Genomic DNA, 20,974 nt, shown 5'->3' with positions numbered 1-20,974 from the left:
TTTCAATTAGTTTAGATAACAAATCCTTATTACCTACCAAAAACAATTTTACTGCAAACTCTTTGTGGATTAGGGAGTTTTTCCACCCATTTATTATTATTATTTTTTAATTTATGAATTTTGGTGAATGTACTGTTTACTGGAATCAATTGTATCTTGAACTGACAAACATGAAAAAACTTGAAAAAACATAGTAATTTGATGCTTGACAATAGAAAATAGCAATTTTTTTCACAATTTATTTAAATTATTTTTAATAATATAGGGTTGATTAACAGACTAAATCTAAGAATGACAAACAAGCAAGAGTATTGCTGAGGTAGAAAGAAGGCAGCTGCAAGAGAAAATAAAAAGTGCAAAGTTCTTGTCAGTGATGTCATATGGTTCAACCAATAGCACTGTCATAGAGGAGCTAGTATAAGTATGATTCTGCCAGAAAGGGCTGGTGACTGTGCAGTTTGTGCTCATGCAGTCTGTGGAGAGTGTAGATGCCCAACACATCTCAGGAGCTATATCTTCACTCATGAGGCAGATTGTTTCAGACCCTGTTGAAGCTGCTCATAAATGTTGCTTGTTTTTGCATTTTCTTTTGTCGTCGTCGTCCCCCCAGAACAACATTGGCCTGTAAAAATGCCTGTGTGGCCGGTGGATTTTTCCATCCTCTAGTCATAGTGGCTAGTGCATGGAAAAGTTAATTTGAAGCCCTGACCCACCCTGCACATCACATGGCTGCGCTTCTACCAGGTGAGCCACTTGGGGACCCCCTCCACCATCTTTAACATTTTCCAGAAACATTTTTTTTAATAGTAATAAGCAAAATTTTATTTTTTTTCCCACTGTTAAGTGAGTACTGTTCATTGTACACTGACAACTCAGTAAGCCTTTAATCTGGTATAATGTTATACATTTAGTTTTTGGACAAACGCATTAGACACAAGTTTCCCAAACCTCCCGAGAATCTTTTACCACAGAGTGCTGAGACATAAAATCCTCTCTTGAACAACACCCTCCTTCAATTTCAGTACACTCAAAACTGTTCCGCCACCCCTGATGGCATGTGATATTTTGTGGTGGGGCATTTGTTGCCCATTTTACAATGAATAAATAATCAGCTCCTTGTCAAATACATGCCAGTGATTTTAATGAGCAAGCCGTTCCAAAAGTGCAGTGGCACCACACATATCAATTTAATCTCCATACAGAATGACGGGGAAATATTTGTCATTCATTATAACCCAAGTGTAAAACAAATGTAAAAAAGATGATTAAAAGTATATTTCCTCATGCAGCAGCAGATGCTGCAGGACTACAAGGCCCAAAGCTGATACTGTATTTCTTGATTTCCCTGGACTGACCGCTTTAACAGCCTGTCCCTGAGCACCGCAGCCAATCTCCCCGGAGTTCAACCCATGACCTCGCAGTGGCTGGGCTAAAGGCCTGGTTTACAGCTCACTGTGCAACTGTGTCAAATCCTATTCCAGCTTTTTTGAAATTGGAATATAAATCACCAAGTAAATCATTATGGATTTGTGAACATGTCTGTTCATCGTATCCTGTTTACAGGTGACGGCCTGTGCATAGAACACCGTGCTCATTTAAAATGTGTAATACTCATTCCTGGACACACTATCTGTGTATGTGTATGTGATTAATATATAATAAGGTAATGCATTTCATGTGGAGGCTGTCTCTTCTTCTTCTATTTCTAGTTGCTTCTGAGAACCTAATAACAGAACCTCTGTCTTATCAGAGTTTAACTGTATTACATGTTGGGACATTCACCTCTTCACATCAGTAAAGCATTCAGCTAAGCCTAATACAGCCAGGGTATCATCAGGTTTTACAGAGATGTAGAGCTGTGTGTCATTGGCATAGCAGTGGAAGTTAACACAATGTTTGCAGATCATCTCACCCAGTGGTAACATGTACAAAGAGAAACAAATGGGTCCCAGTATTGGGCCTTGGGGAATGCCACATGCAACCAGTGAAAACTGATGTCTTAAGACAGTGCCGGACAATCCAACCCAACTTCTGAGATGATCAATTAAAGTGGTATGGTGCACTGTATCAAATGCAGTGATTAAATCTAAACGAAAAATAAGAGATACACAGCTAGAGTCTGCACTTAACAATAGATCATTCACCACTCTGATGAGCTCAATCTCTGTACTGTGCGCAGAACGGAAATCCCACTGAAACTTTTCAAGCAATTTGTTACCCTTAAGAATTGAATTTGGCTGGTTTGCTACTATTAACATTTCTAGAACCTTAGCTTGAAATGGCAGATTTGAAATAGGTCAATCATTGTTTAAAGCAGTAGGAGCTAGGTTTGATTTCTTAAGCAGAGGTTTAACCGCAACCATTTTTAAGGCAGAGGGAACTACTCCTGACTGCTACTACAATTAATGTTTGTGGGGGGGTTATGTATGTGACTGGAATTCATTTTTTGGTTTATATGAATTTAACAAGAACCCAGTTAGAAAACTGGTTTTATCAAACTAATAAGGGCTTCTTTGACAGGACTTAAATCTGAGAACCCCACATCCTGATTCAGATAGCGAAGCCAGGGTTTGGCACGGGAACAGCTAGTAACTAATAATCTAATGTTGTTTTTTAACTAGAAATACAATATTCTTAGGAAAATGTAAAATATAATTTGAATTTGGGGTCAGGAACAACAGGGTTGGCAAGGGCTATTGTGGTCACTATGGGTTGGATTGGATTAATAGAACAACATTACAATTTAAAAAACAATGATTTGCAATATACTTTAGCTGTGTTTTAGCAACTCCTTGAACAAACATTCTCACATTTCAGCTAACTCTGCATGTCCAAAGCTGCTGCTGACTCTGGGGTTGCTGCTGACTCTTAGGGCTGCTTTTAATCACCCCGCTAGCAAACAGCACAGGCTAAAGTTATAGTGTCAACTGGGAAGCAAAACACATCAAGCCTGATACAGATAAGTAACAATGGAGTCCAAGCCAGCAAATTGAAGGAAGATGTTTTTGGAGCCAAAAATATCAAACTTAAAAGACAGTACTTGGGACCTTGAGGCAAAGCAGTTGCATTCAGATATTTTCCAAATGAGTGTTATCTTCAGTCAATTCAAATTTAAAAAATGGAAACAACAGTGATACAGTACATAGCATTTGTACTTGTAGAATGAAGAGACCCTGACATGTATTCTGACATTCCGTCACTGCGTACATAATTGTATAACGTTAGGTTTACCATCTATGTATCTATTTTATTTTAAACATATGTGTTTTTTCAAAGACAACTTCTTAAAACATGTTTGTCTGTATTAGGGCATGTTAGGGTATTAACACTAGTTAATGCAACACTTTATTGATGGTGAACTTCCTCAATTGTTGTGTAGTATGTGTGTGTGTGTGTGTGTGTGTGTGTGTGTGTGTGTATGTGTATATATATATATATATATAATATATATATATATATATATATATATATATATATATATATATATATATATATATACATACAGTATAATTAATTTCAATACAAAAGCAACTAAATGGTGATATAATTACGATACAGTGTAATGAATCTAAATTGAAAGTGTAACATGGAGATTCAGTGTTCAATAAATTATAGTATCTAATTTGACAAATGTTTATATTTCAACAATTTAAAAGCTACATTGGATTGAGCTGAAACACATTGTCACTGTTATGAATTTTTGGTGTATTATGTAAAAGTTCCAGTGTGGAGCAATAAACAACGAACATGCTTTTTGTTACAGAATGTTTCCTGTCCTGTTTCTTTTTATTCTTTTTTGCTTGTATTTTTGTAGTTTTTTGATTGATCAGAATATTTATTGTAATAATGCAGATTTCCTGCAGGTGTAGTAGTCACGCCCTAACCTTTTTGTAGCTTCCAATTCTAACCTGAAGGTTGCTTGTTGTTGCCTGAAGTTCTAACTAGACATCATCAACATCTGATTCCTTTTAGGCTCATATAATGGTGGTGCCACACCCCTGGCACGAAATGCCAGCTTCATCACATGCAAGTTTTGAATTTCTCGTCTTAATTTCCACTTGCCTGTCTGGTAGAAATGTACTTTAAAAGCCATTAAGTAAGAACATAAGAACACCAGAAAGTGTACAAGCGAGAGGAGGCCATTTGGCCCATCTTGCTCGTTTGGTTGTTGGTAGCTTATTGATCCCAGAATCTCATCAAGCAGCTTCTTGAAGGATCCCAGGGTGTCCGCTTCAACAACATTACTGGGGAGTTTGTTCCAAACCCTCACAAGTACCTTGTGAAGGCCTTTCTCCCCGGCCCCAGCTGTTTTTCAAAAATGAAAGCACTTTGAAGATCCTGTGCTGTTGTTGAAGCTGGCTAGTTACACTTGGCAAGTACAGTTCCATGGTTTTAGAAGCATATTTGTTTGATGCAGTGTTACAGGTTCCAGTCTCAGCTTAGGGTTAGTTAGGGACAATAACTTTGGAGTGGTCCTCAGAAGTGAAATAATTTTTTTTTTTTTTTTTTTTTTTTTTTTTTTTTAAATTTAATCCATCTATTGCTTAGTTTGACATTCCCATGTGTGGTGATTTGATAACTAAGGTCTTTGAATTGTGTTCTGCACAATATGTTTTTGTTAATGAGTCATTTGAATTGGTGTTTTAACATTTCCCTTACTATTAGGTGGTGGTTGTAATCATTCTGAGTGGTTTGGGGTTCTACTGAGCTCCCTTTGAAGTAGGGAATATTAACCATTACAAATGGGTGTTTCCCTTTAAGACACCCGAACCTGAAAACTTGATACCAAAAACTCTTGTCAGAGCAGGGTGACGTAGCTGCTGCTGGTTTTTGCTTTACATTTTCTACCGTGTGTGTGTGTGTGTGTGTGTGTGTGTGTGTAGGTAAGTATTGAACTATCTGAGCAGCTACTGTATATGTTCCTTCCTAACCGCTTGCTGCTGTTCTAGTGCAGCTATCCAGCAGCACCATTACAAAGGCTTGATTCAAGCAGGCGCCTTCTCATTTCATGTTCGGAATAGAGGTTAACCCGTGGCTATTTTGCAAATGGGCATCCCTGCTGACTTGCCACAGACAGTAACTGTGACCTATCGCCCCCGATCCAAAGGGGCCGAGGTTACTGTTTCGGTGCAGGTTACTTCGTGTCGTGTTTGTACTGACTAGAAGTTTAGCCAGTGGCTGACTCGCAGGTGGGCATCCCTGCTAAAGTGCCACTAGTAACTGCGATTTTTACAGGACATTTTTGATGAACGGAAATCTCCCTCTACTCTAAAGGTCTATTTGACAGCCATTTTGGTGTGCTATTTAAAAATCGATTTGGGCTCCCTAGGAGCTAATTTCCCAGCGGGGCAATTTTTGAAAGGCACCTGGCAGCTTAGGCCACCGGTGAAGGATTTTCAATCTGACAGGGAGCTCCAGCTCCATACACTTTGCCCAGTGCATGTATTAGTGTATTATGTTGACTGGACTATAAGCTACAGGCAGTCAGAACAATTTGTTACAGGGCTAAGTCCCAGCGTCTGTTTAAATGGCTGACAGGCACAGTCCAAACTTCTTACGAACTGGCCAATCTGCCCCCTGCCTGAGAAACTCACCGGCCATTCCACCAGGGGTCAGGTGAGGATTTGTGGGCTTTGTTCCAAAGTTTATCTATCCCATACGTTTGCTAGGTTCTATCGGCTGAATGTCATGGATCCGCAGAATCCTGGATTTGGCACAAGAGTACTGAGGGCGGCTTCACAGTCCACCCTCATGTCACAAAAGTAGAGGTGAATTCATCTTAAATGTTTTTTTCAGCTTGCAGGAATACATTTCAGCTCAAAGCAAACTTACTAGCTTTGTAGCTCAGTGTAGTATATCATGTCCTTGCGACAGCTTGGGTATACTCGCCCATTTGTAATGGTTAATATCCCCTACTTGAAAGTGAACGTTTCAAGTTTGGTTAACCCTGGTTCCCTGAAATTGGAATAATAACCATTAACTTTGGTGTCGCTGCGTTTCTGGTCGCAGTTCTCAAAGGAAAATGAGGATGTCACCAGTTGCTGTCTTATGCTGCGGGGGTGGAGCAGCAGCTATGTCACCCTGCTCTGACGAAAGTCTTTGGTATAAAGTTTTTAGGTTCGCGTGTCTTAAAGGGAAACATCATTTGTAATGGTTAATATTCCTATTTCCGGGAACCAGGGTTATGATAATAACCTAACATTATCAGTTTTCTCTAAATATGCTATTACCTGGCTTTCAGGTTGTCTGGAAATTCCTTTAAATTCTGCAAGGTCCTATTGTCACATGATGTGAGTGGAAGGGGGAAGGCTGTCCAGTCCTGGAACTCTGGATTCTCTAGACAAACCCTGAACAGCTCAAAACTGGTTAAAGGGAGATCTAGAGAATTACAATAACTTAATATGAGAGCAACAGAACCATAATGCTTGTATGGCTCCAGTCATAGCTGGATTTCAGTCCTGCCTTGTAAAAGACAAGTATATTGACCCAAGCTCACCTGCCTGGTCTTGATTTAGAAAGAAAAACTGCCTTTTTTCTTTTTTTTTACAAGCTTAAACTTCCTACCAAGATTCCTTATAGCACTAATTTGATTTGAGATCTGTATATCAACCTTGGCTGAGATTTCAAAGAACTTTTATTTTTTATCCGAGCATTGCCGCTTGTAAAAGAAAAAAAAAAAAAAAAAAAAAAGAAATATTGTTTATCCGGTTCAGACTAACTAGAGCAGCTGTTGCAGGGCATGTTTTTTTTTTTTTTTTTTTTTTTTTTTTGTGGTTTTTAAAGATGTTTTAATGTGCTGAACTTGAAATGAGATCCCCCTCTCATGGCTTGCTTTTGTTCAATAAATATTTTACTATAGATTGTTTGTTTTTATTCCGCTGCATACTTTACAAGGTTTTAATGTGGCCACGGAATCTATTAGTGAACCCCTAATTTGCAACCTTGTAGAAGTATTTGAACTTGTCTTCCCAATTAAGACTGTGGGAGGATTTAAATTTACAAATTACATATATATATAATAGATATATATATTATATATATATTTATATATATATGATATATATATATATGATATTATATATATAATAGAGGTCAGGTCCAAACTAGCGTCCAGATTTTGATCGCACTGACGAGATCCTAAACACTCATATTTAAATCTGGAATAAATAGAATTCCAGTGTTGAAGTATTTTTATTGGGGTTTTTAAATTTCAAGATGCTGTGTGTTACAATTGCCAAAATTATAGATTGAACAGCAAATAATGAGGCTGTTGGATTGCCAGAGCCTAAGAACCTTTTAATTTCTAGGAGCTAGCAGCCACTTGCCTTAAAAAAAAAAAAAAAAAAAAAAAAAAAAAAAAAAAAAAGAATTCCGCTATTATATGCTGCTATATTTCTGCTACTATTTTCTACTTTCATAGGTTGGCATCTCTGTAATTTATAGAATAAAGAAATCCATAATCATGAAATGTAGAAAAATAAATTAGAAATTTGTGATTCCAAAAAGCAACAAAATGGTTAAAACTAAAGAGTACAGCAATGGTCTCAAAATGGCAGTGAAGCAACTAAACAAAGGAGAAACTGCCAGAAAAATAGCAGAAAGACTCGGTTAGCTCCAAGACCAAGAAAGATTTCTGCAAAATCTGGATGAAGAATCGTTCAAGCAGCCTGGCAAAATCCTCAGATTAATGTAAACGATTTGACACAAGAATTGAGAGAAGATGGTCAAGAAATTCACGAGGATCAATCTCTACCCCTCAGGATCAATATCTACCCCTCTGCCAAAGATAAGATGACCTAGGAACTTCAATTTACTTTTGAAAAATTGACATTTCTTGAGGTTTAGAATCAAGTGGATGTGTTCTTTTGTTAGTAGAATATACGATAATGTCATCTATGTAGACAAAACACTTTTCCCCCCTCAATTCAGCCAAAACCTCCATTAATCTCTGAAATGTGGCTGCTGAGTTTCAGACCAAAAGGCATTACTTTAAACTGAAATAATCCAAATGGTGTGCTGAATGAGGTTTTCCCATACTCTTCTTTTCCGTGGCTACCTGCCAACATCCAGATTTTAGATCGTGTGCTGAAAATGGTGGCTCCCTTCAGTGATTCCAAGATGTCGTGAACATGGGGCATCAGATATGCATCGAGATGCGTTTTTGCATTGATCCCGCGATAGTCTATGCAGAAGCAATAGGATCCATCTGACTTCTTAGTAAGAACACTGGAGCTGACGAGGAAGAATTGGGATGATTCCACAATTCCATCTGCAGTCAATTGTTTTAAATGTTGCTCAATGAGTGATTTTTTGAGAGGAGAAACCCGGTAAGCCATGCTTCGAACTGGTATTTCATCACAAGCATGTATCCTGTGTTCAGTTACTTTGGTTTTGCCCAGACAGGAACCACAAACTGTGGGCCAGGAATTAAGCAGCGTAGCCAATTCAAGATTTCCTATAGCCTCAATGAGGTCCTCTGCCACTGGACTACTAGGAATTTTAACCACTGGAGTTGTAACTGCCATATAAAACTGACCAAGTGGATTGATTGTTATAGTTGGTTGATGTAATGACCACGTGAATGCTCTTGGCCCCTATTTGAGGAAAGGAAAAAATACAAATCCTCCTTGCCTCTTTCCTTATGTGTAATCCTCCATATTGATTAGCGTCCCAGTCATGCTGAGAAAGTCAAGTCCTGAAATCGGGAAAAGCAAGATGTTGGTCATCCGTGATGCATGTCTATGCCTACAGACAGTATTGCACAGATCAAAGCATTCAGTAGTGCAGAATTTAACCAGACAGCATTGCACAGATTAAAGCATTCAATAATGCAGAGCTTAACACAGTCTTTCGTGACCAACAGACCAGCCAGCCTAGCGAAATTAACAATATCCACCAATCAGGGATCTCACACAGCTGTTCCTCGGACCTGCATCGCTTGAAGTTTCCAGCCAGAAATGAAAACACAGGTTTTGTAAAGAACTGCCCTCGTTTCTGACACCACTCTCCGTATAAAAAGGAATTGTAATCCATAGTTAATTTCTTGTGTTAGTATTTAGCTAACCGGATACTTTAATGGTGACAAATGGTAGATTAGAGTAGATATTTTTCGAACCATCCGAAAGTGTAATTCTTCAATGTATGTTCCTTGCAGCCAAGCAAACTTACCCCTCAAACACCGCTCTTCTCATCCCAGGAAGTAAGCGTCGCCTTTAAAGAGCACACAATCAAGGTACTATTGCAATATTCATACCGATTTAAGCTCAATAAGCCCTTTGCAAAGGTAGTTAATAAAACACCTGAACAGAATAATAATTTAATTGCTGAAATTTAGTTAAGAAAAGGTTCATGATGTTTTAAAGGTTAGTTTAAGGTATTTGATTCCAAGCTAAGCCTGGAGAGGGTTTCATGTGTAGCAGGTTCCTAGAGCGAGACGGCTCTTTTAGTGAGGCTAGCGTTCGCCTTGTGTGGCAAACTTTTATTTTTAGCTTTGTTTTGTTTTCTTCATTAAATCTGGCACTAGGATTACCATTGTTACTGCCCTATCGTCAGGCCTGTGTTATTTATTAAATCTGTGCGCCTGTGCGAAGTGTCAACACCCACTATTTACAGCAGCAGGGCTTGTGCCCTGCCACAATAGCATATTTACAGCTCTTATATTTTACAAAAAATTGCGCTTATTGTGTAACTTCCACCATCAGTGTGTGTTGGAGAGATCAAGTACTATCAGCCTGCTGTCCTAACTAGGGTGAATAGGGTCCCAATTGATACCGATTTTGATCTGCTGCTGCTGGGAAGACTGAAGAGAACATGTCCCACACCAGTCTTTTCAAATCGGTCAATCTCGGGTGCAGATGGAACCATAGAATTAGCATTGTAAGTAAGCTGGCAGACCGCCATTTCTCCTACTCACATCTAATACTGTCTGAACCCTGGACTGCATATAAAAACATGTAGGCAAAACAGTGGGTTGTGAATTCATTGTATTATCAGGGAAATATTGGGGTTATGGAACAAATGGCAGCTATACAAAAATATCTGATACACACAGAAGATCTTTGACCTTTCTGCTAGGTCCGGTTGCAGATTGTAGTCTGCAGATGAAACCAGCAGGAGTTTTATTTTTGGAACACGATGAGATTGAGTTTAACAGTTGGAAGCATGGTATTGTATTGTACTGTTTTTTTTCCTGTTCAGTTATTTTTTAAGAAACCCTGATGGTTTAATGGTCTTGTTTGTACAATTTCATTTGCGCACCAAATAGAAGAGATGTTGGGATTGTTTCCCATTTTCCTGTAATGAAAGGACAGGACTTGCAAAGGTCAAAAAGTGAAGGATTACTTTCCAGAGCTTAATAAGAGGGACAGCAAAATCCAGCAGTGTCCAAAAAACTGCATTGTGGAATCGACTTTTAAAATGTTATTCTCATCAGGATGTGTGGTTCTTGCAAAACACATTTGTTCAGCTATAAAATATCTCTTAAAATATATTTATGTTGTAATAGAGGTTTGTATTGTGATACAAGTCCAAAAGCAAAAAATAGCACTTTGTTCTTCACCAAGTGTTTCTTGAGCGAAGAACACGTGTGTTTTATAGTTGGGATGAATGCAGTAGCCCATCAGGACCACCACATGTTTTGTGATACATACCATATATTGCACACCCACACTGGCACGGTTTTTGCAGTTGAGTGTTATTTGATTTATATCAATTACAAACATTAGGTATGAAAACAATACAAACTGCCTTTAAAAAAATATGTGTTTACCCTTAAAGTTACCCCCAGTAAAAGCATAGCAAAGTCTAATTAATGAAGCATAGTGAGGGTGTGGTCAAGCATAGGCAGCATTGTAAAGCCCTGAGAGATATGGTAAAACATATTAAAACATGGCAACCCATATGAAACTGTGGTAAATGTATAGGTTAACTTGGGGAAAAGCAAAAACAAATTTTTATTGGGGGTATATAGGAAAAATGTACCCATTTGTACCACTTTATTATCGTGTGTTAAAAATAACTTTATCCAGTGGCAAGAAATTAGTACCTGGCATGCAAATGGGCCTTGGCACGCAAAGCTTTCAATCTTTCCAATCCTGCAAAGCCCAGAATTGATACCTGAACTAAAGACACGTCCAATTGAATTCTGGCATCAGAGCTGAATTCTTAAGCCAATATTGTAAAAGGGGGGGTTGGGTGGAGATTGGAAAAGCATTTTAAGAACAGGTCAGACTCGAATAATTTTAATGAAAAAAATAAGCTCTTTTGAAGTTCTGGTGCTTTTGTCATGCCTGTCCCCTCTCGTGATGAATTTTCTCAGTATGATGTGGCTTGGTCTATTCATCGTCCCGTTCCACTTCAGCTCTCTCTAGCAGTGCATGTGGCTTTCATTTGGCTACCCAATGTGTCAGCACTATCACTAACTAGATTATGACGTGTGTAATTACTGTAATGAAATATCTCATTGAACAAAAAGGATTACTGTCTATTTAAATTAAGCAAATGTGTTGTGACTTGCATCAACATTTAGGCTTGAAAATGTCACAGATTTGTATTTTTATTTATATTATTTCTGTGTGTTCCTCTACCTTTTAGAAACTGTATAAATTCATGCATGGTCTTTCTTTTTTTCTATTACTTTTGTTTTACAGCCAAAGAAATTTCACCAAGTTGTCTGGTGTTAATAAAAAAAAAAAAAGAAAGAAAAAAAAAAAAATGCTGGTTTTAATTTTGGGGATGTTTTACTCTGGCTTGTATGGTAGATTTTATTTGTCAAATCAAATACTTTAGCAAAAGTCAACCATGTTAAAATGATTAGGGGCAAGGTCCATTTTAGGAAAAGACAGTTAAGACATTTTTAAGCTACTTTTATAAATTAACCTTGTATTTAAATAATTTAAAAAAAAAAGCCTTATTCCTGCTCAACTTTCTTCTAGCTTATTTTCTATTTTGTTATAATGTGTAATACATGGTGGATGGTGATGGATTCCTCCTTGTTAATCTTCAAACTGTTCAATTGTAAATCACATGAATGCAGTCTATATTGTGCAGTGGCCCAGAGCAAACACTAGTCAAATTTATAGAAAGGTAACGTGAGGGATCCAACACACATTCTTTTTGCTTATATAGAACTCAACAAATGAAAGGGATGAGAATTCTCAATCGTAATAGAAAAGGTAACCATTTTTAGTTGAAAGGAAGTCTTGAGTAAGTTGAGCTTAAAGGTGCAGTAGTGTTATACCTTTTTCATTCACTTGTCTTGAGCAGTATGGAGTGGCACTCATGTATGCTAAAGATTCACCTAAATGCTGAACATATGGCGAAAAAACTCAAGTCACCAGGTTCCCAAGATTTAATTCCAGGCCTTTATGTACAATTTTTGTAAATACTCCCTATAAAAATGTGTCAAAGTGTAATAAAGCAGAGTTGAACCATGGTAAAGTCCAGAGAGGTATGGTAAAGCATATTACAAACCATTTGAACTATAAATATATTGAACTATAGCCATGGAGAAATTGCAAAATGACCATGCCAATTTACTGTTGTAAACTTTTATAAGGACTATTTGACTCCATATTCAGATGTATTTTAGTGGTTATGACATTTTCTAAGAGGGTGCCAAGTGATCTGACAGAATTTCATGCATTTGTACGATATCATTGACTTTTCTTAGGTAACTGTATGATAACTGCTTTAAACTAAATAAACATTGGGAGAATTCTATGGAGGGTAAACTTTTGATCTTTATATAACTGTGATAGCGGGTACTCCCTTAACGTTTTACTGGTACGGGTAATGACAAACATTGAACTATTCCTGATAAACTGGGTAATAAGTCTACATAAATCACCAATACTGTAAAAGAAGCGCCCACGGTTCACTAGACTGCTTAAGTACGTAAACATGCTATGTAACTGGCAGAATCCATTGACAGACTATTGACTGAAATGTGATTTATAAAATATATGGGATCACCATAGCCAGTGTAATTTATATTTGGTGGTGTCATCTCTCATGACCAGGAGCTAACGTTTACAGCTGCTTGAACCACATTTCTGACATACAGAATAGTAATGGTATGTTCCCCTTTTTTTTCCTTTTGAGTTTTTCTCTAGCCATTAAAAAGAGAGCCCTATACAGCAAAGGTAAAGTAATGCTTTGTTAACAATGCAGGGGGTTCTGTAACCCTTAAATAATATACTAGGGGACTTTCAAAGAGTTATTTTACATCCCTCTGCCCCCTTGCATTCCTGCTGCGTGGAATATAAACTGAAGCCCTTCACTTGAGCTGTCTTGTTTATGTCAGTGATAAAACTGTAGATGAAATGTAACGACAGTGTTTAAATTAGTAGTCTGTCTTAGTTTCTATTTAAAGAGCCGTCAGTTTTGTTGCTGTCAGTCTACATGCAATAACGGCATAAGTCAAATAAAATGCATCTAAAACCATGGTTTTCGGCTTCAAAAGCAGGTTTTGTATGTCTGGCCTTCCTTTTTTTTTTTTTTTTTTTTTTTTTTTTTTAAAAACAAACTGTGGTTTCTCGCTAACTGGTATCAGATACAAAGATGGTGTTTGTGGAATACTTTTCTGTGAGACAGTAAGCCCTTTGAGAATACAAAGCAACATGTGCTCACAGTTCCAGTAAGTTTGAAATGCAAGATGTTTCTGAATGTCAAAACAGTGCATCTGATTCCTGTGAGAATAGGATTAAGGATATTGAGTTTTTCAGTTGCACGACAGAGATGCATAGAGTCATTTCTGATTTATAGGAGGCTGTGTGGTCCAGTGGTTAAAGAAAGGGGCTTGTAAACAGGTTGTCTCCGGTTCAAATCCCAGCTTAGCCACTGACTCATTGTGTGTCCCTGAGCAAGTCACTTAACCTCCTTGTGCTCCATCTTTCAAGTGAGACGTTGTAATTGACTCTGCAGCTGATGCATAGTTCACACACTCTAGTTTCTTATCTTGTAACGCACTTTGTAATGATGGTCAACTATGAAATGCTATATTTAAAGATTATTATTATTTGGAGGCTGCTGGGTTCAAGACCAGCGACTAATGAACAGGGCTCCATTGCACCCACTCGATAAGTTCAGGCTTCGCTTAGTTATTAATATTATAGTGAACAATAAGTCTCTACAAACTTTTGACTACGTTTTCTAAGCTTGTGCAACTCAGTGCAGGGAACCCTAGCTGTGACTGCACTTTAGTGCAGGTTCTACAGCTGAAGAGGAAAAGTTCTATACTAACTGGACACCTTCAGTGCAGGAAACATTTACAATTTTTATTTTTTGTATTCTTCGCTGATGTATGTGAAATGATTGAATTTAAGCTGAGGCAAGAATCTGTGAGGTCTGGCTAACCTGGGTTGATTACAAATACCAATGGATAGTATAAATGGGGCTTCTGTTTTCCTGGGTTTTATTCCATGTTTGTTCTTTTGTTTATGGCCACAATATAGTTGTTTGCTCTTTACTGTCCAAAGCGTTTTCTGGTGCTTTCTTTCCGGTATCTCTCTCTGATGTGCTGAGGGGTTCTGAGAACTGTTGAAATCAAATAACTGCACAGATGGGAATCAAAGTGCGTGCTGTACCTCCATTGCAACAAAAAACAGTCAACTGCACCATGAACCATGGGGGGATGTAACCACACATTAAGTCCCCAGTGTTCTTTCATGTACAGCTGTAGAAATAGACTGGTTTTCAGTTGCTATGGGAATTCTGCAGGTGTCAGCGCCTACCAGGGCTTGCCCAGTAAATTTTTATAACCTTGGGAAGGATGCCTAGAATCAATTTTGATTTCAGATCCCGTAAGGGTCTTCCAACAACAAGGTTAGCAGACCGAATCGATGTGGTTGTCGATTTGATGCATCAGTTGCCTCCATCTCCATGTATTCCTTTTTTTATTATTATTATTAAGGAACAGTTGGCTTTGAATGTTTGTTTGTTTTTTACACCCCCCCCCCCTTCATTGTGTATGGTGTTTATAACTGTTGCAATCACAGTGGTTCTGTGTTTCATTACACCATTATTGACTCATCCTTTTTCTCTCAATCTGCCGTTACCTGGTTTTGAGCTTGTCTTGGGAAGGCCAGGCCTGAACACCTGTTCTCATTCCATTCAAATCATGGGACAATGTGACCTTTCAACTTTGCCAGCACCACCTACTCTAAATGTATATAGACAGAGCAGACAGGACTGGTAGAGAAAGTGATCACTCAATATGGGAGGAACAGAACCCCCTCGGAATGATTTACAAACACTGTAAAAGCAATTTGAATGAAAAATTTTAATCCAGTTACCCATACATTTGTGAAGTGAACAGTGACAGGGGTCTGTTTTCTGTGGGGATGTTGCACCCTGAATGCACGTGTTGACAGAATGGAAGCGGTAGCGGGAGGAGAATCTGAAGGGAAAAGTTCAGGCTGTCAGGAGCTAAATGTAGGATGATAAATAGCTGAGCTAGCCAGGGAAGCAGATGGGATATCCACCGCTATGCCTGCTGCAAGGACAATGCCATAGTCGTCTTTTTAATTAGCGGATGATTATAAAAAATGACATTGTCATGACATAAACCTGGTAAGATCTGTCTTTCCAAAGACATTTAGCTCATTTATTTTGATGGCACTGCCAGTATTCATATAAAAAATGACACAATTTAGCACACACTCATACACGCACACAACAGCTATCATTTTAATGTAATGTGTTTCGTCAGAGCAATACATTAAGATGTGCAAATGGATTTGGATTTCCAGGTTCAATTGCATTCTTGTCAATCAAATTCAGAAACTTGAAAACATTTAGAAACAGCCAATTACAAAAAGTTTAAGTGTTGACACTGATGACTTTAGGCAAAATGTTTGTCAACTTAAAACCAAAGAAAAATCCAGCATTGCTGATCATTTAGAAAAGTAATTCAGATCAACAACAACTAAATAAAACCATTAATATCATATTCTCTATAGTATATGCCCGGTGAATGAAGTCAGCGATGTTGCTTTCTCTGTTGCCATTTTGCAAATGTTACATACATTTCTGTGACATTGTCACAGCTTTTAGTTCAGGACCAGAAGTATTTGAGCTTCAGTGTCTGTTCAAGTTGTATTGCTTTTTTTGTATAAGACTATTTAATAAGAAAATATTGTCTATGTCAAAATGAAAAACTGCATTCAAAACATCTGCTGCTTATCCGCTTCCTAATCACAGTAATATCAGTCTGGCGCTGCGTGCATGTCACACGGTCTTGAGTGATTGTTGTATTGAGGATGACGATATGTCTGTGGTCAATTAAGCCTGATACGACCTGGAATCCCAGCTTTCCAGAAACATGTGCTTGTACGCATCACAAAATACGTATGTTCCTCATTGTACTTGAATTTTGGATTTCTTTATATTTTGTTGATATGTATAAAAGGATAGCGCAACAGGTATATCTTATTTCCCATTTTGAAAAGCCATACCCAAATTGGACGATTGTGTTCTTAATATGAAACTTTTTAATAGTGCAATCATATTTAGGTAATGTAGTTAGTAACATGTTCGTACGCACTTCAATAAAATGTTCAATCACTAGAAGATGTAATGTAAGGTGATCTAATAAGGATGGCCAGTGCAGTGCGTGATGAGGTCAAATAAACACAGGAAGAATGCTCTTCCCAGCCGAGTGTCACCAGAGAATTGTAATAAACACGGTCTCAGGAATCTTTACACTGTTGGCCTGACCACAAGTCTACATCTCAGGGCTGATTGTTTGCAGACACACAGCTGTGAGGGCCGAAGCATACTGCACCGGATTGGTGCGTTAGTAAGACTGACAGAATATCAAAGATGCATGGGGCAGATATGATGAGAACAGCTTAAAGTGTAAACAGTCTTCAAATCCTGCCACTCAGAAAGGCAAGTTAACCTCCCACCACCCACACACCAGCGCTAAACAAAACATACATTTAGGCTGAGCAATTAAATCTGGAAATACACTAAAATAAAATAATATTAATTGGTCTGGTACACTAGACAGGGACATTCCTTGCTGAAAGACCAACCAACTGATCAATTATATTAGATCTGTTATCTTTTTGCTGTTTATCTTGCGCAGTCATCAGGACTGGAGTAAGCAGATGGTATTGATAAATCAAGGATTTGTTTAAATGTGTTTGCCCAGAATTAAACCCACTGAGATGCAGTTGTGTTTAGGAGTGTCCAGATGTGAGCGCACACTGGACAGGCATCAGTACAGCTGCACCACTCGTTGAAACTGACACATTGTTTTAATGCAAAGTTAACAAACACTAGTTTGCTCCTTTGATAAACAGGTCTTTGGCTGCAGTCGTCCATGGATGTGGCTCAAGTTGTTGAAATGCAGTGTTTCTTGTGTGTGTTTGTAAAGGGACCTCCCACAGTTGTTGTGTGTGTTACGCAGTTCGTTATACATAATACAGATGCAGCAGAACAGTAAGTTCGATCCGCAGTAGGAGGCACTGTGGTACTACACAAAGCTTCATACAATACAAGGTGCATGTATTGTACACTTCAGTGGAGAAATCACAGACACAGAATGTCAATATTAGTCTGTTATTAAAAACATCACTGAAAGACAAGATTAAAACCCTATGGGAAATAATGGCCAATGAATCTAAAAACAATATTGTTTAAATATTTATCACATTGCATAATGCTAAGCAACATACTGGAGACTTGCATTAAGGTGTTTAAAGATCGTGCTCCCATAAAAAAAAAAAGTATGTTGGAAAATATACCTTTGAATTAGAACAATTGCACATGCGGGCCTACATAGGGTTTGATACACACAAAAAAATAGAACTATGTCAATAGATACCTTATGGTTGTTCCATTTAAAGGTGAAATGGCTACCATAGTAAACATTACATTTTTAGATGTCACTATTCCCATCTTACCCTGTCCTTTTCATTTTACCTGTACCTTTGATGGAGGAAGTGGTCCAAGAATGGAAGAATTCAAGTAACAAAGCACCTTGCTAACGTTTTCCCTGCTGTGGTTTTTGTGCCTCCCTGTAGGACTCCCTGCGTCAGAAGGACGATCGTATTGAGGAGCTGGAGGAGGCTCTGAGGGAGAGCGTGCAGATCACTGCAGAGCGAGAGATGGTGCTGGCCCAGGAGGAATCGGGCCGCTCACATGCAGAAAAGCAGGTGGGTCCTCCTGGTGTGTATGTGTTTCAAGACCTACTGTACCTCATACTGAGAGTGCTTCATAGGGCAGTATTTGTTCTGAAATAGCCCGAGAGCAAAGTGAGCATGATAACCCGCTCTAGCAACAAACCTGGTATGTGCATGCCTTAGCAGAAGTTTTCTGTGTTTTAAGGTTAAATATAGGGTTGTCAATTAGTTAACTTCTGCAATTAATGCGTACATTTTTCGGGAGATTCATTTTTTTAATGCGCTCCTGTCTTGTCCCTCTTAGCATACCGTAATTCATTTCCTGCGGCACCATTTTAATACACTCGAGTGCATGGATTGAACGAGTGTTATCATGAATATAAAATTAGTCACAGAACCGCATTATGTAGCAGAGCACTCAAACTGAAGGACTTGTGAATGGGAAGTTTATTTTTTTAAAAAGCTTTGTCAGTTTGTTGCTTAGAAAGAGGGTTACTTGTATCCACTGTCAAAGTGAGTTCCAGTATCACAGAAGTGCATCTGGTCTGCTGTACTTCCTGCATACTAAACATGATTTCACTTACCGGAATACACTTTCTAGTACCTTTTCTGCTACAGGCAACAACAATACAACAACAAATGAAACCTGTTTGTTTTCATTGAGTAATTCAGGATCGTATCCAACCCATGAATCAATCTAAGTACTATATTTTAACCAGTGCTGTTAGATAGCCACCGACTGCAGACTCGTTAATATTGTAGCTTTGCTTTATTTGAATAACCACATTTATTTTTAAACAATATTATTTAAAATTATGGAGGCTATAACCATTACTTAGTGAATGTTTTGTTTTAATTAAGCAATTTCAAGTTAATAATAAAAGATATTAAAATTATTATTATTATTATTATTATTATTATTATTATTATTATTATTATTATTATTATTATTATTTAAACAGCAATGAAAAAGGTGAGTAATAAACTGACTCTATTGTGATTGAGCAGTTGGCTCAAACAATTTAACAACAAATTCTGGATTTTAAATAAATATAATCTATAAAGAGAATCCAGAAATAGGAAAACAGGGTTTTTAGGCTGGGTTGTTTTTTTTGGATAATACTACTAATAATAGTAATAATAGCATCAGTAATTAAACAAACTTAAATGAGATGGATGCTATAATTATATCAATTACATATGTGATTAAAACCAGGATTAACTGAGATACATTTTTGAAATCTCAAGATTAATGGCTATTAAGTTTTTTGAATCGCTTGACAGCCCTAGTAAATATACATTGTTGTTCAGAGGTATTGGGATGCCTCTGCTTGTCTGTGGTGCTGAGGGGCGGGATATTTGTTTTAACCAACTCAGAACTCTTACTTAATAAACATCTTGGTGTCCTTGAATAGATGGTTGTCTGCTCTTCAAATATACACCATTGATTTGAATGAGCAAAGAGTCTCAGAAAAGCAGTGGCACCCCAAAATATGGATGACAAGGCAACCAATCAGAACCTTGTTTACTGCATTTCTTGGTATTGGTGAATACATACTTGTTGGAATAAGCAATATATTTTAATTCCCACAAGTGGTGTCAAATCGTTCTCCCCAACACCACAAAAGGTCATGACATCAATGATACCCATTAACTGAGATAGAAGGTCACTCTCTGCCTATATTTGATTGAATATAGATCACAGTGATCTATATGTATGTTTCCTTACTTTCTGAATGGTGAAACTCCAGAGAGGTTTGACCTAAAGGGTGTTGTGAATTCACACACATACACAGCTTAATCACTTCCACACACATGTAACGTCAGGGTGTAATTGTTCCACGATGTGTATGTGTGTGTTTGTGTTACATAAGCACTAGGCTATGCTTCTGTTTTTAATTTAAATAATGTTGCTCTCTACCCAAATCGTGTACCCCTCAATTTGGACTAATTTCAATCTTTATACAAATTTGTAATATTGTAATTATAGTTAACTACAAAACTTGTACAGTATGCACAAAAGCAGTCGTAAATTTAAACCAAACAAATATCTAAAGGATCGTATCCCAGGCTGTAGTTGAAGCCATCCTAATAAAATTAATCCACCTATCATCAAATATAAATTTCCATTGGGGTATGTAAGCTTTTGACTACAATACAGTTGTAGTCAAAAGTTTACATACCCCAATGGAAATTTATAATTTCTAGACATTTCTAAAACAAATAATTATAGGAAAAATCTTTTGTTGCAAAAGTTTTGCTTTTGTGGATGATGAAAACATTTTACAAGACATAGATTATCAGATTAGCTACAATTATTTATTTCAGCAATTTTTTTGAAAAAGGGCCCCTGACAAGGGAAATTAAATGATTGTCTGGTTGAGGCACCTTTAGCAATAATAATCGCTTTTTAAATGATTAGGATATTTGTCAGTGAGCTGTTGGTTGATTCTTGATTCTTTAGTGATTTATGACATCTTCAACGCAAAATTGTTCCAGTTCATTCAAATTCTGAGGACTTCTCTTGTGCACAATCTTCTTCAACTCATACCAAAGATTCTCAATCGGATTTAGATTTGGACTTTGATTAGTTTATTTGTATTATTTTGTAGTGGAGGGTTTGACCAATATTTTTTGATATGCTATGGAATCCATTTTACCATGTATTGGAACTAAATTTCCTGTGCCATTAGAGGAAAAACAGCCCCATACAAGGATATTACCACCTCTGTGCTTGACAGTAGGTATGGTGTTCTTTTCTTTTTATGCCTCACCAGACTTTCTCCAAAAAACTATCAGCGTGACCAAATAGCTCAATTTTTGTTTCATCACTCCACAAAACCTTT

The 20,974-nt window shown here is 37.5% G+C and overlaps 1 protein-coding gene across 17 annotated transcripts in view; it reads left to right on the top strand.

Moving 5' to 3' along the window:
- The window catches only part of LOC121319540 (ELKS/Rab6-interacting/CAST family member 1-like), a 346,328-nt gene that overhangs the window by 161,844 nt on the left and 163,510 nt on the right, over nucleotides 1-20,974 (top strand). For all 17 annotated transcript variants that reach the window (XM_041257064.1, XM_041257065.1, XM_041257063.1 and 14 more), the window contains one exon: nucleotides 18,030-18,161. In XM_041257064.1, coding sequence (XP_041112998.1) covers nucleotides 18,030-18,161 — 132 coding nt within the window. The remainder of the gene's footprint in view (nucleotides 1-18,029; nucleotides 18,162-20,974) is intronic.

This window comes from Polyodon spathula, chromosome 8 (genome assembly GCF_017654505.1).
Source record: "Polyodon spathula isolate WHYD16114869_AA chromosome 8, ASM1765450v1, whole genome shotgun sequence".
Taxonomy (NCBI): domain Eukaryota; kingdom Metazoa; phylum Chordata; class Actinopteri; order Acipenseriformes; family Polyodontidae; genus Polyodon; species Polyodon spathula.
Note: the sequence above shows the minus strand (reverse complement) of the source record. Positions and strands in the feature narration are given on the sequence as shown.